The sequence below is a fragment of the Halteromyces radiatus genome (genome assembly GCF_025201355.1).
Source record: "Halteromyces radiatus strain CBS 162.75 chromosome Unknown BX664scaffold_1, whole genome shotgun sequence".
Taxonomy (NCBI): domain Eukaryota; kingdom Fungi; phylum Mucoromycota; class Mucoromycetes; order Mucorales; family Cunninghamellaceae; genus Halteromyces; species Halteromyces radiatus.
This window is the reverse complement of record NW_026251687.1, coordinates 3,199,101-3,221,978: the sequence shown is the minus strand read 5'-3', so window position 1 is coordinate 3,221,978 and position 22,878 is coordinate 3,199,101. Positions and strand designations below refer to the sequence as shown.

The window sequence follows — 22,878 nt, the reverse complement described above, 5'->3', positions numbered from 1 at the left end:
GGTAGAATATACATTGTTTATAATTTCTATTTGATCAGAATAAAAAAAAAAAAAAAAAAAAGACAGAATATAACTATATATAAACTAGGATGAAGAATGGTATAAAAAAAATAGACAATATATATACTAATTTTTTTTTTTTTTTTGAGACAACATGAATAACAACCAAAATCTAAGGTCGAAGGAAGTATACATAACCAGCATCGTCGTAAACCACCAACACATTTGATAAAGGATGACCAGCCATACCAGTAATTTCAGTTGTTGTCAGTTTTGTTTGTTTGACTAAAGTACCATTATTGGTCTGGAAACAATAAAGTACAGAGTTTTCATCCACACCATAAATGTATTCCCCTTGAGGTGAAGTAGCCGCTGTAATGAAGGAAGCATTGGTTCCACCCACTCCCTTTTCAGACTCATAGGTGAATGTTTTCAAAATTTGACCACGGATATTGATGATGTAGAGAATATCACTTTTGTTGCATACCAAATATTGATCTGTATGTTTCGGTAAAGGTAAGATTTGCTGTACACTTTGACTACCGAGTCCACCAATTGGATTCAATACTGCAGCCGCTGTCTTGATCGTATTGCTTTTGCTATTGCTGTCGATTTGAGGTTGAGGTATGATAGAATACAAACATGTTGTTGCCTTTGAGTCCCAGATCTTAACAGTTCCATCACTACTAGCGCTGAGTACTCGTGTATTGTCAGGAGAAAATAGTAAACTGTTGATAAATGACGTATGCCCACGGAATTCTTTTAATGTCTTTCCAGATTTCAACCCATGAATCCGAATAGAATGATCATAACTTCCACTGAGAATTTGTGTTCCATCTTTGTTGAAGCATAATGAGCTGACGCCTTGACTATGAGCTGAAGATATACGTCGTACACATACACCACTAGCAACTTTCCATACCTAATCCATCATCATACAAAAAAAAAAAAAAAAAAAAAATCTCATCACATATAAATAATAATGATAATAAAAAAATTGACTTACAGCAATAGTTCCATCCATAGATCCAGTTGCTAAAAATTCACCATCCATACTAAAATTCAAACAAGTCACCGCGTGATTCATGGCCATCAAGTTATCCTAACCATTCAAGAAAAATGATATAGATTTTTTTTTTTTAAGATGACATATTCTAGTTCTTTATTTTTGATTCTTACCTCAGCTTGGTATTTGAAATCCTTTCGTAGTTTGCCTGTATTATAATTCCAAAGTTCAATAAAACCATCCACAGTACCCGTCGCTAAGAACTGACCATGAGGAGCGAAAGCAGCGCATTCAGCATACGTCTTCTTTCCAGGAAACTTTATATAAAATAGTAATAATAATAAAATAAAATAAACAAAAAAAAAAAAAAGGATGAGATCTCAACTATTTTATAAAGTTTGATGAATGAAAGTTACCTTGATACTGACATAAGGTGTTGATACACAAGCATCCTCTGTAGTTTGAATAGGCATCATTCCTTTGAAAAGATCATATCCAGTTTCCAATTGGACACCATTATTTTGTTGTTGCCATAGAAGACTTTGACTCAATAACGTCAATAAGCGTGATGGTGGGACATCAGTAATTTCTTTGCATATATCTAAAATATAACGAAATGATGTGTCAGTTTAATATAAATTATTTGTATAAACATTACCTTCTGCCACCTTTTTGCGTCGTTGTTCTTTGGTACTATTCGAGTCATAGATATCACTAAAATCCACTTGTGGTAATCTATCAATGAGGTGATCTAGTTTACCATATCGATCGGTATCTTGTCGTCGTAGTGATTGTAGTACGGGACTATTTAGTACCATAGTAGCAGCATCCTTTTCACCTTGTTCAACCAATTCCACTAGAGCCTATATAAAAAGAGAAAAATAGATTAGCTATAAAATATATATATATATACAGCAGATCTTACCAATTCAAAGACATTGTATAGCTTTTCTATAGGTAGTTTCAATGTATTAACTTGTTTGAGAACACTAACCCATCTTCCTTGTAAGATATCTTGAGTAAATGCTTCTTTATTTTCCACAGTATTGAAAACAAGAGGTGATTCATTTTGTAAGGCTGATAGAGTTTGTTGCAAGTTATTTTCACGTAAGAATTGGATGATCAGTCGAAGAGCACTAGTTTAAATATAAAGTCAGTGATATGATTTATCAAAAGAAAAAAAAAAGTTTACTTACTCGTCTGTATTTAGAGCAAGTGACATTTCAAAAAGTGAATGGAAGAGGCAATGTTCTCTTTTTTGCACTTTTTTTTTTTTTTTTTATAATTTTCACTGCATTTCTGACACCGACAAATTTCATTTTTGTTTTTCTGTGTTGACTCCTTTTTTTTTTTTTTTTTATTTTTTCTTCTTTGATTTATTCTCAACATTTTATTTGGATGAAGTTGACAAGTCAGACAGATCAAGATATTCCTATTCATATTGTTTCTAAAGTCAGTGTACAACAAGCTCATGCTGAAGAAGGACTTGCAAAGCAACACGGTTCTATCAAAACTCGCCAAGGACAACGTGGATATTCTTCTTTTCATTTGGGACTCACTACTACCAACGATAACAACAAACAAGAATTTTATACAAACTTACAAAAACGTTACGAAAAAGACAAGGAACAGCAAAAAATACAGACATTGAAGCAACAAGAGCAACCAACTGGCAATAATGAACAACCAGACGAGCAAACACAACGTGCCATAGCAGAAGCGGAAGCTTATGCTCTCTCACGAACTACAACTACCAACCATGATATAGATAGTGAGGATGAAAAGGAAAATATGGATATTTCTGGTCGCAACATCTTTGGATTCTCAACTGTACGCAATAAATCTGTTTTGAATATGATGAAACGAGCCATTGATGACAACAACAATAACGATCAGGAAGACAGCAGTACCATGATACCCACCAAAAAACGTGGTCGACCTTCTCGCAATCAAAAAAAAGTGAATACGACACAAAGCAGCAATGATAAGCGACAACGTCTAGAACGAAAGATGGAACTTGTCAGTTATATACAACGACGCGAAGGCAAGAAAATGAATACACAAATGGGTGAGGATGATGGCAACAACGATAATGACAACGACAATGATGATGATAATGATGATGATGATGACGATAGCGATGATGAAGTAAAAGCAAGATTAACAGGATCATTACTTGATGAAGCTTCGGGATACGAGCGATACTTTCAAGATTTGCACGGCAGTTCTAAAACATCCAACAACACATTATCCAAATTACCTCTACTAGAACCACAAGAATTTCAATCGATTCTAGAAGCAGCCCCAGTTAAACATGGTCAAGAAAGAGCAACACTCACAGCACATCATGAACAACATTTCCCACAGTGGCTATTCGAATTACAATCAGGTTTTAATCTTGTATTCTATGGTTATGGTTCCAAACGCAAGTTGATCAACAAATTTGCCATGGAAGTACTGAACGATGGACCTCTGATTGTAGTCAATGGTTTTTTCCCCACAATCACGATCAAGGATATCATGACGAAGATCTTGGTGGGTGCTTTGGAAGCTAGCAATGTACCTGGAACACTTCAAGAACAATTGGCAATGATACAAGATTATTTTGCAGACGAGGACCGAGCGTATAAACGACTGTATTTGGTAGTACATAATATGGATGGGATGAATCTTCGGAATGACAATGCACAATCAGCACTGGCCACTTTGGCGGAAGCAAGCAATATTCACCTTGTAGGAACGATTGATCAGATCAATGCAGGATTATTGTGGGACAATGTACGAGCAACAAGATTCAATTGGATTTATCACGATGCAACGACATTTGACAATTACCTTGTGGAAACCAGCTTTGAAAATTCGTTATTGATGCGATCCAGTGAAATCGGTGGTGCCCGTGGTGTACAATATGTCTTGGCTTCTTTAACCTCCAATGCGCGTGGGATCTTTAGAGTCTTGGCCGAATATCAACTCTTGGAAATGGAAATGAACAACACAGATCGTGGATCGGAACACGTGGGTCTCCCTTATCATCAGTACTATGAAAAGTGTCGTGAACAATTCTTCGTTTCGACTGAAACCGGTATGCGTTCGCAATTGATGGAATTCAAGGATCACAAAGTCATGGTTACCAAACGTTTACCTGATGGAACAGAACTTTTTTATATGCCTTTGGATAAAGCAACTCTGATGGGGATCATTGAAAATATGGAATAGCCTTTTTTTTTTTTTTTTTTTTAGTTTAGTTATGTTTTATTTTAGTCATTCTTACTTCTTATTCATACATATATATATCATACTTTTGTAAATAAACAATCATTATAACAATAACAGCAATAACGATAATACAAAAATAAATAAATAATATTTCTTTACTTCATACATCCTGAGTCTTCATGATTGAAACAAAATTGAAATAGCATTCAATCATCCATAATGAATTAATAATAATAAAAAAAAAAGTCTTTACTATTGTGTCATAAAAAATAAAAAAAAAAAAAAGATAATGTGTACATAAATGTATATGTCTAGAGAAGGATGTGGGACAACGGCATATGGTTGAATCTTATCTAACTAATATTGTGTATGACCGATCATCGCCTGGTTGTCATGCTCCATCCATTGGCAGAGACAACATATTCAGCTTCTTTTTCATAGTCGTTTAAAACCTTTTCTACCATCTTGACTGCATTTATGAATTCAATCGTATCCCCTGCAACGAAAAAAAGAAAAGATTAATAATAATAATAATCAATGAGCCAGTATTGGATGGTTTGAAACAAATAAGTTTACCTTGTTGTTGAATAAAGTTGATTTTCACCAATCGTTGTGTTTTGTCTTGAGATAGCATGAAAGGGTTCAATAGTTGTTCCTGATCCTTTTCTAATTTGAAACGCACCAAATGATGTTTCCGTGAACCATCTAAAAATAGAAAAAGGGATTAATCATTCAATATTTGATGGAATAAAACATATCGTTCATACGTTGATGGAATATGGATGATCCTGTTGTAAGTAATGATCGACATTCAATATATCCTTTTCTTTTGATCTTTCCGTTGATATCCTTGCTTTCTACAAAAGATCCATTCATATGCTATTTTGCAAACAAATAATAAAATAACTAAGTATATTCTATATATACTTTTGATTTCTTACCTCTCGAATCACTTGAGCTATTTTTCCAAAAGCCTCTTTTTCGTCTTTAGCGATGCAGTTGATAGTACATACCTAAAATAGATAATAAAGACTATAAATAAATAAGAGTATAATGATATGATCTTATGTATTTTGCAATAGACGACCATTACCTTGGGTTGTTTGAAATGTAAGAGGGCAGGCAGCCATGATGATAACCGAGGGCTGTCAAACATTGGGGCCTTGAGAAGTGGAGAGGATGGTGCGACCCGTGGTTTGCTTGTTAATAAAGGAGATGTGCTGCACATAAGAGGGTGGGATGGTCGTGATTCGTGAATACCGGGAGAATGTAATGATTGACGAGAATGCTTTTGCTGTTGTTGTTGTTGTTGCTGATGATGATGATGTTGTTGTTGTTGTTGTTGTTGCTTTTGGTAATCAGGATATTGTTGTTGTAATAGTTGATCAATAGAGCATATGTTATTATCTTGAGGAATACTATTACTATTATTATCGCGATAGTTGGAACTAAAAAGAGAGTGCATAAATAGAGGAGCAGAAAGACGATTTTTGGCTTTCCGTAATTTTGGTGATATAATCGAAGTTGTCGAATCTTGGGAGGATAATGTAGGAAAACCAAACGAGCCAGTACGTCGAGACATATGTTGTGATAAACGTTGTATACGGGATCGCGTATCTGAACGTGGTGTACTTGTTGCTGGTGATAGAATAGGATAGGTTGATTGTTGTGGTTGTTCTATTGAATGATCCATTCCATATATTTGATGAAGTCTCTGTTGGTGTGACATGCGTTGCTGTTGACATTGGATGACTGATGGCGATTTTAATTCTTGCTTGTCTTTGTCTAGATGAATGCCCACAGAACTGGAATACCTTGTTTTCAAGGTTCGTCTTTCTGCCTTTGAAGATAGAAAATAAGAATCAAATATATTTTCGGTTGCTGAGGTTGACGCAGTTGAACGATGTGTTGACATGGTATATCTGTTCTTTCTTGTTGTAACTGATGAATGACGTTGTGGCGTTTTATAATGATATCTAGTAATGAAATAAAAGAAAAAAAAATAGAAAAAAAATTTGTCTAACAATCGGCTCTTGTTTTTCTTTATCTATCTTTTTCTTACTTTGATGTATCCACTTGCTGACAATGATTATCCACTTGCTGATAAGATTTGTTTCTGTTCCAGAGAGATCTTTTTGGTTGTGTTGAATTGGGAGATCGAATTGGGTAGAGCGATGAATCTATGGTATGTTTCCTTTGCAAGAAATTTCGTTGAACACCAGGTGAAGGAGGAGATATAATTTTATCTATTTCATTGCCTTGATGCAAGTTGGGTAATGCAGATTTGATAGAAGAAACTTGAGGACCACAAATAGTGATAGGGCGTCGTCCACGGGGTTTTGTCAAATTTCTAGATGAATAAGTGCTGATATGGCTTCCTTCATTATCGTCGTCATCATCATCGTGCTTTGTTTGCCAATAATAAGTTGAATGTCGTTGTAACAAAGTATACGCTACTTTCTCCATGTTGTATCTATTTTTTTTTTTTTAAAAAAAAAAAGAGAGGATCGATTAGTATCCTTATCTTGCTTTCATTCGACCAAGTATATCAATTCTTTACTCTTGATTCATCAATGCATCAATCAATTGTTCTTTAGAGCGATCCATCCATAGTGTTTGAAGGCTTTCCAAAAGGCGATCATCAATTGCTGATATGTCTTTGATTGGTTTGATGATTTGATCAGTACCGGAGAAAGAAGGAGCTAGCGTTGGGTTGACAGGAATACCATCCATCTTGAACCATTCATGATCCTGAATTTGTTGCATCTAATTTACAAGTAATAGAAAAAAAAAAAAAAAAGGTATCAATCAAAGTATTCATATCTAACTCTAATATACTATCCATTCCTTACCGTAAGACGTTTATCCGGATGTACGACCAATATCTTTTGAATCAAATCTTTGGCAGGATTTGACAAAAATTTTGGAAGGGTATACTTTCCACGTTTAACCTAAAGAGAATAACCAAGTTAAAAAAAAAAAAAAGCAATGAGTTACATAGAAGGTTAATGAATGAAAAAAAGTTTACTTTGTACAATAATTCACGAATATTGGTATCATCGAAAGGAAGGTGCCCACAGAGAAGAGCATATAAAATAACACCACAAGACCATATATCAGAAGCAGTACCATTATATGGAATACCCTAGTAAAATGGAGGAATTAATATATTACAAACTATTTTGAGACAGGATTCTTTACAGAAACTATTTCGGGACTAGCATAATGGGGAGAACCGCAACTGGTTTCTAATAAAGTACCTCTAGGTTGAAGTGACGCCATACCGAAATCGGCTATTTTAATATTTGAAGATTCATCGAGTAATAAGTTTTCTGGTTTGAGGTCGCGATGACTATATTGAAAAACAAGTAAGAAAAAGAAAAGAATAAATAAATAAATAAATAAATAAATAAATAAAATAAAACAAAAAAAAAAAAAAAAAAAAAAAAAAGAATTTAAGGGGACTTGCCAAATTAAGTGCCGATGACAAAAATCCATGGCAAATATGATTTGCTGAAAATGTTTCCTAGCATCTACTTCTGATAATCTACCATGATTGATCAAATACTCAAATAATTCACCACCTGGAACATATTCTAAAACAAGATACCTATAATCAACTCACCCCATGTCATAAAAAAATAAATATATATATATATTAATCAATATATGACATATATGACCTTTTTTTTTTTTTTTTTTGACATACAGATTTGGAGAATCTTGAACATCAATCACATCAATCAAACGCATGATATGCGGATGTTGAATTAGTTTCATGATAGCGATTTCTCGTTTGACAGCTCTTTCAGTAGTTGCATTAGATGCTAAATAACTTTTGGAGATAATCTTCACCGCTACCTTTTCTCCCGTTACTTTATGACAACCAAGTTTGACTCTTCCAGATGATCCTTTTCCTAATGTTCTACCAAGCCAGTAATTTCCCGCTTCTTTACGTTTTCGAAATCCATTTATCCCACTACTTTTATCACCTATGATTGGTGTTGGAATAGGTGTTGATTGTAAACGTGATGTAAAAATGGATAATGTCATTTATAATATAAAAAAAAGAAAAAAGAAAAAAGAAAAAAAAAAAAAAAAGAAAAGAAAATCAGAGTAAAAGGGGAAAGAAAGAGGAGGAAAGAAAAACCCAGTATGTGTTCCTTCAACTTCATCATCATGGTTTACCCTGAACCATTAATATCCGACGACTTTGGTAAATTGGTTAAATTACCCTTTTTTGTTGGGAAAAATAAAAAAAAAGAAAGTTAAGGGGTAGCTATACGACACTATTGGAAAGATTATTCTTCAAGTCCTAAGGAATGTACTATGTATTTTTTTTTTTGTTTTTTTCATCCCACAAAAGAATGTATCATTTTATTTGCAAAAGTATAAACTAAACTAAACTGCTACAAAAAGTGTAAAAAAAAAATATGAAAGGGGAGAAATAATGCATACTAAACTATGACAAAGACTATATCAAACAATAATGATGACACATATATATGAATAGATACAATCTTGATGACTATCTTGATACTTTTCTTAAGTACTTTCCAAATAGAATTGTTTAGATTTTTCATCTATATAAATATATAAAATAATAATAATAATCATGTTGAATGTCATAAGCATATCTTTTGTTAATCTTACCTAAAACTTTACCGGTCACTTGAAGTTTCTTGCAAAGTAAAGACCAAAGCCATACATCTACATAAAATAAGACAACGAGAAAAATATATTAAAATTTCTAATAATATCTTTGTTATCAGCAACCCCTTCCCCCACTACAAACACATATATATGATTCAAAAAAGGAAGTATTCATCAATTACCACCAGTATCTTGGGAAAGTAGATATTTGATATAAACAGTGTTTAGTTGACCAATTCTCTAAATACGTAAAAAAAAAAGTTAAAAATCAATTTCTATCAATTTGAATAAAGACTTTTTGAGTAACTTACGTGAGCTCGAGCTTCGGCTTGAAGAATTTGCGATGGATTGAAATATAATTCAGCAAAAACAACTAAAAGGTATAAAAAAGTAAGAATGATTTTATGAAACAATAGAAATATATTACCTGTATTTGCCATCTGTAAATTCAGTCCTGTATTGCTCGTTGTGATGCTAAGAAGTGCTACTCGTATTGTTTCGTTACGTTCGTTTTTTATTCCTTGGAATTTCTGACAAAGTTCATGACGAAGAGATTGCTTTGTATTTCCATCGATCCGTATATATGTAAACTAACAAAACATAATAATAATAATAATAATTAATAATCATATTTCAATTATACTTTTTTTTTTAAACCATCGTTACCTTGTTATTTTTCATCATTTCTTCAATGGCATCCAAAACAGCTTTATGATATGCAAATACAACCATTTGATCCTTTGTCGTCATTAATAAATTGTGAAGATAGTGTGTCACTGCAGGTATTTTGGCTACACCGGTTTCCATATACTAAAAAAGATCAAAAACAAAAATATATATTTTTTTTAATCAAAACAAATTTGATGATAATATTTCATTGTTACCAGTTCAATAGATTTTTGTTGACAGATAAATTCAGTTCCTGGACACGATCTCAATCTGGCCAAATCGGATTGTAATTTTGAAAGAAATCTTTTCTTACTTGGATCAATAGGCATCAACACCTTTTGCCGTACTAGAGAAGGAAGAGACAATGTATCCATTTCAATATTTTCCTTTAGTCTTCGTATCATTACCGATCTTTCCAGTAAGAAATGTAATTCAGATAGATTGGATGAACCTATTTGATTATAATAATATAAATGATTATTAAATAGTCAGTTTGTATAGTATATCTTGCTTTTATTCTTCTTGATATGCTATTTTTTTTTCTTACCATTATAGTTCCATCCAAACTTCGTAAGTTGTCCATTGCAATAAAGTAAACCATATTGATGCATATCAGGGAATAGATCTTTTCGCAATATGTAGAGCTGAGGATACAATTCAATTGGTCGTGACAAAATTGGTGTGCCAGTAAGTAGGATGACATGTTGTGACTTTTGTAATAAAGGTGTCAATGCTTTTGTACGTTTTGTCTAATAGATAAGATAACCAATGGATGAGTCAAATTTCATTCTTTCATTCACTTTTTTTTTTTTTTTTTTTTTTTGTTGGTCTACCTGTGGATTCTTCATATTATGACTTTCATCACAAATAATAAATTTAAAGTCCATATTTAAAAGTTGATCACAATGATTTGCTGCTAAATCATAACTGATAATGTAGAATAACGGTTGATCAAACTATTTCATAGAATAATATATGTACAGCAGTGAGTAATATTCAAACTATAATAATCATTTTTTTTGTTCAAACCTACCTTTTCATTTTTCGTATCATATTGGATATCAACATTGGTAGTAGTGTATTCATCAATATCATCCTCTGAAGATGTCAAAATAGGTTTCACGGTAGCTGGTGTATAACCAAAAAGATCAGATCCCTTGAGTGTTATACGTATATGATTATTTTTCACATTTGATAACCATTGTTGAATATGATCAGCCCAAGGTAATAAAAGAGATGTTGGACATATCACCAATACAGGCCAAGTATCGGGGTAAGCCATGGCCACAGCAAGTGCTTGAATTGTTTTCCCTAGTCCCATGTCATCGGCTAATAACACACGTCCATTCAAAAATAAACACTTTCGAACACCATGTTGTTGGTATTCCATCAGGTTGTTCCAAATCGAGCAAGGCTTCAAGTTATTGTAGATTCGTTCTTCCACTTGAGCTTCCCTGTCAGCTTTTTGTAATTCCCAATCAGTAACATCGTCACCAAAGTCATCATCCATCGTATTGGAAGCAGAGACAATAGAACTTGATTTAATATAGGCGGATTGATCTTGTCTGAGTACATTAATAACAATATCAGATAAAGGAGTACATTGAACATATCGGTAATATGGTGATGTCAGTAAGTTTTCATAGGCTTGGACATAATGATGATAGGTTGCTGGTAAAATCCATTCTTGGGTGGTTGAATCAAAACGAATATTTGGTAATTGTCGAAGGCATGATAAAAGTGAATAACCATTATCACCAGTACGAATGCCAATTTCGGTAGAAGATCGTAAATGGAATTTCACAGAAGTACGCCGATCACGAATAGCATTAATAACACCTGAACCTTCAATTTTAAGTTGTTGATTGTTCTGTTTTCTATCCATAATTGATTCATTGGATAAAGCCAAATAACGTTTTCCTTTCCATTTGAAATAACTACAAGATCTAGATGAGCACTTTTAAAAAAAATGAGTTCCAATCATGCGTTTTTTTTTTTTTTTTTAATGAATACTTACAACAAAAAACCATCGATTATGATTTAATCCAGGTTTTTTCACTTGTAACAAAGTTGTTGGTTTTCCACAGTAACATATACTTTCCTCCATTGATAAAGTACGTATACCAAAAAAAAAAAAAAAAAAAAAAAAAAAAAAGGAAAGGAAAGACAAAAAAAAAAAAAAAGGGTAGATCTATAAAATATCCACCAATCATAATCCATTTTCTTCAAAAGCATTGATGAAACATATTTGAAACCCAGTTTGTTTGTTTTTCTAACTGACTCTTTTTACTCCTTTTTTTTTTTTTTTTTGTTGTTCAATTTTTTCATTTTCTTTTTTCAGTTTTCTGTTTTGACAACTTTTGTGGATACCTTAACTAGTAGTTGTAAGTCAATAAAATAGAATATTTTCTTTTTATCTTTTTTCTTTTTCTTTTGTTTTATTATTATTATTATTAAACCTTTCTAATTGATAATAGATATGGATATCAACCTTTCAAACAAGGAAGCTAATAGGCTGTGGCAAAATATTACTAGTCCCACAGATAATAATAAACCTTCAAGTTATGATAAATTGGAAAATAAGGTTATTATCGTATCCAACCTCAACCGCCTTACAAAAACTGAAACTATACATGATGTCTTTACTCGATATGGTTATGTTTACAGTGTTGAACTTAGAAGTGACGACAATGATCAACTTAACGGTTCAGCTGAAGTCATTTTCCAGTAAGTATCTTGAAATATTTTAACTTGGTATTATTTATTATACGAATTTTGAAACTTACCTTTTTTTTTTTTTTTTTTTTTCTTTAGTTCTCTTCCAAAGGATTTGGATATCAATCGACCTATGAACATCGACGGCCGACGTGTATTACTTTCATATGGGGAAACAATATCCGAAGAAACCAAACCTACACAATGTAATGCAAAGTCTCTTTCACTTGGTATTTTCCTCACTCCTGACCAATTTGTTGAAGAATGGACGACAACCAAAGATGTCAAATTGACCGTACATTATGATAGACGTCAGATCAAAGTGGACTTTAAACATCTCAATCGACATTATTTTATGGAAATCAGATTTAAGGATATCAATAATGACTTGAAACTCGAGAGAGAAGGACGTGCTACTTATCTGACAATACCCTTGAAAGCACCTGCCAAGTTTTGGGGTTATATGGCCGATATGGAAACTATTGGAAGACGTACTTTAAATAAATCATCAAGAGTGAGTCTTATTCCCAAAAGTCAATTTGTTTCATCTCCTTCAGCTGGTGCACAGTTTCTTGGTCAAACATCTCAACAACCTGGTGCTGCTACTGGTAATACTCATAGATATCGGGCTCCACCTACTTTTGTTTGTACGGAGGATGATTATCTTCAACTAGGAAAATGGACTATTTACCGAATCAAGTTTGAACCTACCCATAATGAACAACGTTATCTCCAAAGGTTACTTTCTGGTATGGCCGAATACAATCTGGTGCCGCGCGACCCTCCAACAAAAACATCACTTACTGTTATTCCTGCTATTGATTTACCTACTCCGAAGAATCACTATGAACGAGCTCGTATCCTTGACTTTGATGTACTCTATCTACTTGAATGTAACATTACATCCAATTATCTTATGGAACGCAATTTGGATGACAAGTTTTACGATGTGCTCTCTTCTCTAGATCCGCCTATTGCATGTGGGATTTTGGATCTGATTGCTCAAGCAAAGAAACGTGTGTGGTACCCAATGGCTGCTCTTGAAGAAATATGGCAAAAATATGGCATAAAAGTTATCCACAAAAGACGAATCCCAGCTCACTGTTCAATGTTACGAAAGGTGATTGTTACTCCCTCCTCAGTACTTCTTCAACCTCCAACTCTTGAAACGACTAATCGAATTATACGTCACTTCAAAGCATATGCTGATCGATTTATTCGTGTCCAATTTACTGATGAAGATCAAATGCGAATCGGGCCATCTTTTAACAATACTTCTAAGAATTCTATTTATGATAGAGTCTACCGAACATTGAGGGATGGCATACAAATTGGCAATCGGCGATATGACTATCTTGGTTTCTCAAGTTCACAGCTTCGTGAACATGGTTGTTGGTATTGTGCTCCTTATGATGGCAAAGATGAACCTGGAAAACCTCAATTGGATCCCATTAACGCTGATATTATTCGATCATGGATGGGTGACTTTTCAGATATCAAGATTGTTGCAAAACATGCTGCTCGTATTGGTCAGGTAAAAAAAAAAAAAAAAAAAAAAAAAAAAAAAAAAAAAAAGGTCATATTTTTAATATTCAATTCACATTGTTTTCGTATCCTTTTCATCTGTAGTGCTTCTCATCTACAATGGCCATTATCGAATTGGAAAAACATCAAGTGGAAGAAATAGACGACATCATTCATAATGGATTCACTTTCTCAGATGGCGTTGGTAATATCTCTTCCGATCTTGCTGCTGAAGTGGCGAAAAGAATGTCTCTACGAGTTGTACCATGTGCTTTTCAATTCAGACTGGGTGGTGCCAAAGGCGTACTGATGGTGTCAAACAGGTTATCTGGCTACAAAGTTCAATTGCGAAAAAGTCAAATCAAATTCCCTTCTTCTCATTATATGCTCGAAGTTGTACGTACCTCCAATCATATCTCAGCTTATTTGAATCGACAAGCAATTACTCTATTATCAGCTCTCGGAGTCAAAGATGCTATATTCATGAGAATGATGAAAAATGTACTTTATGGATTGAATCGAATGCTTGCTCATTCTGATGATGCTGTCAAGATCTTACAAGGAAATGCTGATGAATTTGGAACTGCAACATTGATGATTAACTTGATTGGTGCTGGTTATCTGGAACGACAAGATCCTTTTATCAAGAATTTACTTAATATGTTTCGAATGACAATGCTCAAGAATCTCAAGGAAAAAGCCAAAATCCCTGTCGAAAAAGGTGCTTTTCTTATTGGTGTAGTGGACGAAACTGGTGTTTTGAAGGAGAATCAGGTCTTTTGTCAAGTCTCTAGCGGAGACACGCAATCTCTTTTGCATATTGTTGAAGGAGAATGTGTAGTTTTCCGTAATCCTTGTTTTCATCCTGGTGATATTCGTGTCGTGACCGCTGTGGATTGCCCTAGTCTCCATCATTTGAAGGATGTTCTTGTATTCGCTGGTGTAGGTTATCGTGATATTCCAAGTATGTGTTCTGGTGGTGATCTTGATGGTGATGATTATACGTAAGTCTCCTTATATATATATATATATATATAATGTCATTTTATTATCAAATGATAAAATAATATCTTGGATCTAACCTTTTTTTTTTAAAAAAAAAAAAATAACCTTCGTCGACTGGAAATTAGAATTCTTTGGGATGACACTCTGATGCCTGGAATCATTAATGAAACACCTATGGATTACACACCACAAAAGCCTCTCACGAAAGAACATGTGACTACAGCCGATATACAAAAATTCTTTGTGAACTATATGAATAATGACAATTTGGGACAGATTGCAAATGCACACTTGGCGACAGCAGACGATTGTGAAAAAGGTGCTATGGATGGTCGTTGCAAACGTTTGGCACAATTACATTCAATGGCAGTTGGTAAGAACCAGAAAAAAAAACACTGATTTTTGGGAACGTGAAAGTTGTATGAAAATATACTGATATAATATTCAAATATTTTATTATGTTAGATTTTCCCAAATCTGGTATTCCTGCTGATATGCCTGATGATCTAAAGGTACGACGGTTTCCCGATTTTATGGGCAAGGAAGATAAGCCTGTATATAAATCAAGGAAGGTACTGGGTGAAATGTTTAGAAAAATCGACAAGGCGGATTACGATGGTTATGAAACAAAATTGGAAGAAGAAACGTTATATGATACTCGACTTCGTTTGGATGGCATGGAAAGATACATTGGTGAAGCCAGAAAACTACGCAAAAAGTACAATCGAGATCTATCGGCTTTGATGAATCAATATGGTGTCAAGACTGAAGCAGAAATGATCTCTGGTTTCGTGATGACGTTCCTGATTCGAAGAAACAAGAAAAGTGAATATGATGTACAGAAGGAAGTGGTAGCAGCCGTGGCGTCCATGCGACAATATTGGAAGAATACATTTATGCATCCATTTGAAGAAAGCAGTGACAACAAAGGTCAAAATGGTAACAAGAACAAAAACAACAACAATGAGGATGAACTGGATTCTATTTTTCTTCAAAAAGAGAAACGGCAACAAATGGAAGCGAAAGCAGCGGCGTGGTACTATGTCACTTATCATCCGAACGAACGTATCCGGGACTTGTCTGTAGAAGGTGGTTTCTTCAGTTTTCCGTGGGTAGTCGATAATATTCTTGTTGATCTTGGGAAACGATTTGCGCACCGTATACCAAATGAAAAAGCGATGGAACCTGTTGATGAAGCTCTCATCAAGAAATTCGAAACAAAATCATCAAGTAGTGGAGTGCAAGTAGTACCGTTGGATGCAGATGATGACGACGATGACGACGACGATAGTGATGATGATAATACTGATGGTGACAACGACGACGAGGATGTGGAATATGGCGGTCGTGGCGGTGAGGGTCCTAGTACTAATGTGAATGACTTGATGGAATTTGCTTTGCACAGTACCGGCGGAATGAACAGTACGACAATCAACAGTAATGGCAACAATGGTAATAGCAATGATAAAGATGATGATAAAGTTGATGATGAAGACGACGAAGACAGCGACGATGAGGACAGTGATGATGAAGACAGCGACGACGACGACGACGACGATGATGATGATGATGATGAAGAGGATGAAACACCGATCGTTTCTTTTGATGATATTCAACTGCCCACCTATGAAGAACAACCAAACACATCTCAGAAGGACAAACCTGAAGTCGTACCGGTCAAGCGGGATCATATTTTTTCTGTGTCTGTGGATGCTACTGAGGATGATTTGGCCAATGCTCTCCTATGATTTTAGTTTAGTGATATCTTTTTTTTTCCTTCTTTTTTTTTCCTTTATTTCTTTCTTTTTTTTCTTTTTTTTTTTTTTTTTTTTTTTTTGTTTATACCCTCGTTATTACTTTTTACTTGTTACTATTATCTGTATATATCTTTGATGTAAATAAAAAAAAATTGTCCTGTTCGTGTAATTCGGTGATTGAATTGATTATAAAGTTTTCGCGTTTGTCGTGAAATCTTTTTTTTTTTTTTTTTTTGGTGCCTTTGTTTTTTCTCCTTTCTTCAGAATTGATCGATATGCGTAAAAACAACAAACCAAATTCGAAAAAGGGGACCATTCTTAACTTTTTCAAACCGCAAACTCCCGAAATTCCTGTTCCACAGCAACAAACGGTATATGATCTTACCAAGGACGATGACGATACTGAGCTGACAACTATACCTTCAACAAAACCTGAGTCAAAATCATTGTCCAGCAGTAATAACAACAGTAACAACAAACAAAAAGATCAAAATCATAACAACACGACGACAATTCAGCAGCATTCTTTCGATAAATGTACCTCTAGTAAGACAACCATAGAAATTACTGATAGCCAAGATAGTACCAGTAGCGATTATGCAAGCCAGTCTTCGTCAACCATATCAAGTCAATCAGAATCAGTTGTGGAAATGGAATCGTCCTCTAGGTTTAAAATGAAAGGAATGACAATGCCTCTTGGGAGAACTCGTCCTCGTTATTCAACTCAAGAACTTATTCCCTCTACTCAACCTACTATGACCAATATTCCAAAGAAGAAGAAAAGACTCTTGCCGATGGTTCCACAAACAGTGAAACGACCTGCCTATGCAATCAACAATGGCATTGGTTCTTTGAATACCACATCAAAATATCCTTCCTATCATATTGAAGATGATATTGTGCCAGAGAAATCCACATCCCCACCACCAAGGAAATTACCAATGTCATTTACATCTGGATCGACATTAATAACTAAAGCAACACAATCATCGACATCAATATCATCCGACCATAGTACATACCGCTCTGCGACCTATGTGGCACCCAACTTTTATGGCAACTCTCGATTTGGATCTCAATCAATCAGTAATCATACAACTGCCAATACAACAAGGGGCAACACCAATTATTATCGACCTCCTTCGTCTTCAGTAGCTGTCTCTTCAGAAAAACCATGGGAAACTTCACCACGACCACTCTTTAATAAAACACCATCTTATCAAGCCTTTGGTAAAAGTAGCTCTCTCTTCCCTACCCAAAAGTCGAAAAAGAAGAAAATACCGACAACAACAACTACAACAACAACAACAAAGCGATCAAACAACAAATCAAATGAGTATCGACCAGAACTTTCAAGTGAACAAAAAGCAGTATTGGATATGGTGACTCATCAACGACAAAGTTTATTCTTCACTGGTTCTGCAGGTAATTTTTTTTTTTTTGGAAAGAATAAAAGGATATTCACTCTATCAATCATTTATTAATTTATCAAATTAGGCACAGGGAAATCAGTATTGATGAGGGCAATGATTGAAACTTTACAAAATTTACATGGTGATGGTGTAGCGGTAACTGCATCTACTGGGATTGCTGCATGTAACATCAGTGGGATCACATTACATAGGTAAGTGAAAAAATATCGTATATGTATTTGACTGACCTTCTTTCCTTTTCTTTTCTTTTTTTTTTTTTTTTTTTTTTGTCAGCTTTGCTGGTATAGGAGTGGGCACTGATAGTTTAGAAAGACTTCTTGTTGCAATTGAAAGCAAAAAACATTCAAAAGAACGATGGCTAAAAACAAAAGTACTTATTATTGATGAAAGTTAGTGAATTGTTCTCCTTTTTTTTTTTTTTTTTTTTTACCTTTGAAAGTGGTAAATAGAAAAATTGACTTGTTTTTTTTTTTTTTTTATTTATTTATTGATCTAGTTTCTATGGTGGATGCAGCACTTTTTGACAAGTTGGAAGCTATAGCAAGACATTTTAAACAACGAAAGGAGCCATTTGGTGGGATTCAAGTAAGTAAAGGGTTATAAGGATCAATGCATCCGTGAGAAAAAAAAATGGAAGAAGACTAAGTTGGGTTTATTTGTTTGTTCGTTTTTTAGCTGATTGTCACTGGTGATTTCTTTCAACTTCCTCCTGTCAAAGCAACAGGATTTGCATTTGAAGCCAAAACATGGTCAACGGTGATCAAGAAAACAGTAGTATTGACTCATGTCTTTCGTCAAAAAGATCAAGGTAACGTAATGTTATGAAAACAAAAAAAAAAAAAAAGAGTTTTGGGCTCACGTTATTTATTTTTAAATATATAGTCTTTATAGATGTTTTGAATGAAATGCGTATTGGCCAACTTTCTAATAATGCTCTTCTTCTATTTAAGTCATTGGATCGACCTTTACCAGCATCAAAAATTGAACCCGCGGAATTGTAAGTTTCAATAGATGATCCTTTTTTTCCTTTTTTTTTTTTCTTAATAACAAACATTCTTTCTTTTTGTAGATACCCATTACGACGACAAGTGGAAGAATCAAATAATGCACGATTACAAGCTTTAGAAGGATTGATGCACGAATTCCACGCTACAGATACTGGAATTGATCCTCGGAAGATTGATAGTTGTATTGCGCCTGCTTTGATTCGATTGAAAAAGAAGGCTCAAGTCATGTTACTCAAAAATATGGATGCTACATTAGTGAATGGTTCTCTTGGTATAGTGGTTGGATTTGTTGGTGAACCTGGCTTCAAATCTGTACGATCTCTTCGAAATCGAATGGCGCCTAACAAAAGGGATTGTTCAGACCGTGATATAGAAGATTTACTTACAAGACCTTACCCAGTGGTACGATTTGCTGATGATCGTGAAATTGTAATTGAAAATGATAGATGGTCTATGGAACTTCCAGGTAAAAAAAAAAAAAAAAAAAAAAAAAAAAATGAAAAATAAAAAATAAACTTTAGAAACTAGGGAAAAAGTGAATCATTTTTTTTTTGATGCATACTAATATGGTAATGACTTTTTTTTTCCTTATGATTAGATGGACGGGAACTTGCTGCTAGATCTCAAATTCCTTTGATATTGGCTTGGGCTATGTCTATTCATAAAAGTCAAGGACAAACTTTGGAAAGAGTAAAAGTAGATCTTGGACAATCATTTGAAGATGGAATGGCTTATGTTGCATTATCAAGAGCAACCTCGTTGGAATCACTTCAAATTACCAATTTTAATCCTACAAAAGTGACGGCTTCTCCAAAAGTGGCAAGTTTTTACAAATCTTTAGAAAAAGTTTAGTTATTCTTCAATCAATAATAATAATAATAATAAAAAAAGTGTATGATTTTCTTTTTTTTTTTTTTTGTTCTTCAATTCTCTTTAGGAATAGATAGAAACAATGATCGTTCGAGAAGCCTGAGAATCTTGAATACGTTGTTTTGATTGGTGTAACACTTTTGTATTTTCCACCGTTTTGGATTTTCTCTTGAGCTCCCGATCGGTTTTTAAATTATCACTTTTTATTTCCTTTTCTTTTTTTTGGATTTTTCTTTTCTTCTTTCTTCTTTTTTTTTTTTATTATTATTATAATTTATTGTTCTTCATATTGCTGGTCAATTTTGAAAATGAATCAAGAAAAAAAACAAGATATTCAAGTGACTGAAACAGAAATAGATCAAGACTATTTTTCAAGTTTTCCTGCTCCTACTGAACAAGATTGGATTGAATTACGCGAAACGTCAGATACCATTCCTAAATCTGCTTTATTGGTGATCTTGGTAGAATTTTGTGAACGATTTACTTATTATGGTCTTAGTGGTCCTTTTCAAAATTATATTCAATTTCCTGATCCTCCTTTTTATCCTGCAACTCAACCTGGTGCTCTGTAAGTTACTAGATCAAAATAAAAATAAAACCAATAATTCATTTATTTTTATTCATACTAGTGGAAGAGGTCAACAAACTGCTACTGCTCTTACTACATTTTTTCAATTTTTTTGTTATATTACGCCAATCATTGGGTAAATAAATAAAAAAAAAATGTTAGATAATGAATTTGACGAATCCATATCTTCTTTTTTTTTTTTTTATTTATATTAGGGCAATCATCGCGGATAAATATTGGGGAAAATATAAAACTATTCTATACTTTTCAATCATCTATTTTATTGGCCTAATTATTTTGACTTTGACATCTATCCCAAGTTCAATTCAAAGTGGTGCTGCTTTTCCTGGTTTTGTGGTTTCCATCATCTTGATCGGTTTTGCTACTGGAGGAATCAAATCCAATGTATCTCCTTTAGTGGCTGAACAATATCAATCAAAAAATCCTTTTGTGAAAACTCTCAAATCTGGTGAACGTGTGATCATCACTCCTCAAGCAACCTATCAAAAGATCTTCAACATGTTCTACTGGGGTATCAACGTGGGTTCCTTATCTGCTATTGCTACTACTTCTTTGGAAAAATATATTGGTTTCTGGCCTGCCTATTTACTACCTACACTGATGTTTATTCCTGGTATCCTTACTGTCATTATCGGCAAAAATCAATATGTACAATCGCCTCCTCGTGGAAGTATATTTATTGAAGTGTTCAAAGTACTCAAAGTATCCTTTCAACAAAATCGTAATATGGAAGCAGCCAAACCATCCAACCTTGCTATTCATCATCCTCACCTCGCCGCCAAAGCTACTTGGGATGATGTCTTTGTAGACGAAATGCGACGTACATTCCGTGCCTGTGCTGTATTCTGTTGGTTTCCCATCTATTGGTTATGTTACTCACAAATGACAAACAACTTGATCTCTATGACTTCTACCATGCAAACTGGAACTTTACCTAATGATATTTTACAAAACATTAATCCATTAACTTTGATCATCGCCATTCCTATCTTTGATTCCATCATCTACCCTGGTTTCCGTCGACTTCGTATGCCTTTACGACCTATCATGCGTATGACCTTGGGTTTTCTCTTTGCTGCAGGTGCTATGGCTTATTGTGCTGGTATTCAATCCTATATCTATAGTCAACCTCCCTATTTTGATCATCCAGAAGGAAGAAAGAATGATGTGTCTGTAGCTCTTGTTGTGCCTGCTTATGTCTTGATTGGAATCTCTGAAATCTTTGCATCTATTACTGGTCTAGAATATGCATACAAAAAGGCTCCTAGTAAAATGAAATCTCTTGTGATGGCTCTCTTTCTATTTACCAATGCCGTCAGTGCCATCTTGGCCTTTGCTTTGGTCTCCGTTGCTGTTGATCCCAAACTCACTTGGTTGTATACTGGTATCGCTGTCGCCATGGCTACATGTGCTCCTATCTTTTATTACATCCATGGCAAGAATGACAAAACCGATATAGAAGATGATGCTATTGGATCTCATCAGAATCGATCGGGAACGAAAAAGGAACAAATGGAAGAATATACGCCATGATCAAATTTATTCAATCTATTATTTATCTTTTTATTTTTTTTTTTATTTTATTTCTTTCTAGTTAATTCATTAGTCTCTTGTATTTTTATTTATATATTGTACCAATAAAGTTTTACTTCTTCTTATTACATGTTATCAATGCAACTTGCTATCCGGTTCAGAAATTCCAGCGTAGGGAAAATTGATGAAATGCTATTAGATGACATTGGATTACTTTCTGGATGATGATCAATATTGGTTGATGAATAACCATTTCTATTTTTATTACTTTTATTATCATTATTATTTAATTTAGTCTATAAATTGTGTAGCAAGCTATAAGTGATGTTTAAATAAATATCAAGATAAGGTATTGTTTTATGTTTTGTTCAAATTTGGTGCAATGATGATGACTTTTGAGAGAGAAAGGGAAAGGTAAAGTTTGTTTCCAAGCTTGTATGCAAGATAAAAAAATGGGATGGATTTTTGGATTTTACAGCCAAAAATTTGGAACTCCTCAGCTTAATTTTAGCTGTAAAAATAAATCGTCGAGGGTACATCAGGCAATTTTTCAAAAAATTGATAAAATCCTTTTAGTATTTATTGCACATTACGTGGCAAGATAAGTGATGAAATGAGATTAGATGGTATTAAACTATTTTTTTGAGAGGAATCCAATGGTAGTCATTTTATTGGATGATGATCATTATTGAATGAGAGATGATTTAATTGACTTTTGTTTTTTAAATTACGTAGTAAATTGGGAGGTAAGGTATCAATTGTTATTAATATAAGTGAAAGAGAACGATTTCATTTATATTCATTTTAAATTTGGTGAAGTGATGATGATTTTTCAGTGATTTACAAAAATATAAAGAGGTACATATCTACGGCATAGGACGTTACAGTGGTGCAGAGAATG

General features: G+C 33.9%; 6 protein-coding genes across 6 annotated transcripts; 3 read left to right on the top strand and 3 right to left on the bottom strand.

Annotated features, from left to right (window-relative positions):
• Nucleotides 1-63: 63 nt before the first annotated feature.
• BX664DRAFT_321954 (WD40-repeat-containing domain protein) lies at nucleotides 64-2,247 on the bottom strand. The gene is made up of 7 exons (XM_051543394.1): nucleotides 2,203-2,247; nucleotides 1,932-2,142; nucleotides 1,665-1,869; nucleotides 1,423-1,607; nucleotides 1,180-1,323; nucleotides 1,007-1,102; nucleotides 64-922 (listed from the first exon to the last, which is right to left on the bottom strand). Exons 1-7 carry the CDS (start codon nucleotides 2,226-2,228, stop codon nucleotides 173-175), a joined length of 1,617 nt encoding a protein of 538 aa, XP_051405292.1. The 5' UTR covers nucleotides 2,229-2,247; the 3' UTR covers nucleotides 64-172.
• Nucleotides 2,248-2,373: 126 nt separating this feature from the next.
• BX664DRAFT_321953 (origin recognition complex subunit 2-domain-containing protein) lies at nucleotides 2,374-4,224 on the top strand (the record flags this gene model as incomplete). Its single annotated transcript, XM_051543393.1, has 1 exon — nucleotides 2,374-4,224. The coding sequence occupies exon 1, from the start codon at nucleotides 2,405-2,407 to the stop codon at nucleotides 4,220-4,222; it is 1,818 nt and encodes a 605-aa protein (XP_051405291.1). The 5' UTR covers nucleotides 2,374-2,404.
• A 260-nt stretch (nucleotides 4,225-4,484) lies between these two features.
• BX664DRAFT_377459 (uncharacterized protein) lies at nucleotides 4,485-8,275 on the bottom strand (the record flags this gene model as incomplete). Its single annotated transcript, XM_051548775.1, has 13 exons — nucleotides 4,485-4,718; nucleotides 4,799-4,927; nucleotides 4,990-5,101; nucleotides 5,164-5,235; nucleotides 5,316-6,198; nucleotides 6,285-6,695; nucleotides 6,783-6,988; nucleotides 7,075-7,173; nucleotides 7,251-7,367; nucleotides 7,424-7,574; nucleotides 7,692-7,832; nucleotides 7,932-8,097; nucleotides 8,152-8,275. The coding sequence occupies 13 exons, from the start codon at nucleotides 8,273-8,275 to the stop codon at nucleotides 4,600-4,602; spliced, it is 2,730 nt and encodes a 909-aa protein (XP_051405290.1). The 3' UTR covers nucleotides 4,485-4,599.
• Nucleotides 8,276-8,767: 492 nt separating this feature from the next.
• On the bottom strand, nucleotides 8,768-11,436 carry BX664DRAFT_382213 (P-loop containing nucleoside triphosphate hydrolase protein; the record flags this gene model as incomplete). The annotated part of the gene is made up of 10 exons (XM_051549026.1): nucleotides 10,578-11,436; nucleotides 10,378-10,500; nucleotides 10,092-10,293; nucleotides 9,760-9,995; nucleotides 9,542-9,685; nucleotides 9,303-9,465; nucleotides 9,187-9,248; nucleotides 9,058-9,115; nucleotides 8,876-8,932; nucleotides 8,768-8,805 (listed from the first exon to the last, which is right to left on the bottom strand). Exons 1-10 carry the CDS (start codon nucleotides 11,427-11,429, stop codon nucleotides 8,768-8,770), a joined length of 1,935 nt encoding a protein of 644 aa, XP_051405289.1. The 5' UTR covers nucleotides 11,430-11,436.
• Nucleotides 11,437-11,854: 418 nt separating this feature from the next.
• BX664DRAFT_273112 (RNA dependent RNA polymerase-domain-containing protein) lies at nucleotides 11,855-16,605 on the top strand. The gene is made up of 6 exons (XM_051541210.1): nucleotides 11,855-11,928; nucleotides 12,022-12,271; nucleotides 12,359-13,793; nucleotides 13,889-14,787; nucleotides 14,914-15,161; nucleotides 15,254-16,605. The coding sequence occupies exons 2-6, from the start codon at nucleotides 12,024-12,026 to the stop codon at nucleotides 16,534-16,536; spliced, it is 4,113 nt and encodes a 1,370-aa protein (XP_051405288.1). The 5' UTR covers nucleotides 11,855-11,928; nucleotides 12,022-12,023; the 3' UTR covers nucleotides 16,537-16,605.
• A 3,558-nt stretch (nucleotides 16,606-20,163) lies between these two features.
• BX664DRAFT_355107 (POT family-domain-containing protein) lies at nucleotides 20,164-22,027 on the top strand (the record flags this gene model as incomplete). The annotated part of the gene is made up of 3 exons (XM_051547784.1): nucleotides 20,164-20,423; nucleotides 20,485-20,559; nucleotides 20,639-22,027. The coding sequence occupies 3 exons, from the start codon at nucleotides 20,164-20,166 to the stop codon at nucleotides 21,975-21,977; spliced, it is 1,674 nt and encodes a 557-aa protein (XP_051405287.1). The 3' UTR covers nucleotides 21,978-22,027.
• Between the last annotated feature and the right edge of the window lie 851 nt (nucleotides 22,028-22,878).

Excerpts from the sequence above, each read along its gene's own strand:
- BX664DRAFT_321954 (XM_051543394.1), bottom strand. The coding sequence starts at position 2,228 with ATGTCACTTGCTCTAAATACAGACGA. Across the intron at positions 1,870-1,931 it reads TATACAATGTCTTTGAATTG|GCTCTAGTGGAATTGGTTGA; the intron begins GTAAGATCTGCT and ends CTTTTTATATAG. Across the intron at positions 1,103-1,179 it reads ATTTCAAATACCAAGCTGAG|GATAACTTGATGGCCATGAA; the intron begins GTAAGAATCAAA and ends TTGAATGGTTAG.
- BX664DRAFT_273112 (XM_051541210.1), top strand. The coding sequence starts at position 12,024 with ATGGATATCAACCTTTCAAACAAGGAAGCTAATAGGCTGTGGCAAAAT. Across the intron at positions 12,272-12,358 it reads TCAGCTGAAGTCATTTTCCA|TTCTCTTCCAAAGGATTTGG; the intron begins GTAAGTATCTTG and ends TTTTTTCTTTAG. Across the intron at positions 13,794-13,888 it reads ATGCTGCTCGTATTGGTCAG|TGCTTCTCATCTACAATGGC; the intron begins GTAAAAAAAAAA and ends TTTCATCTGTAG.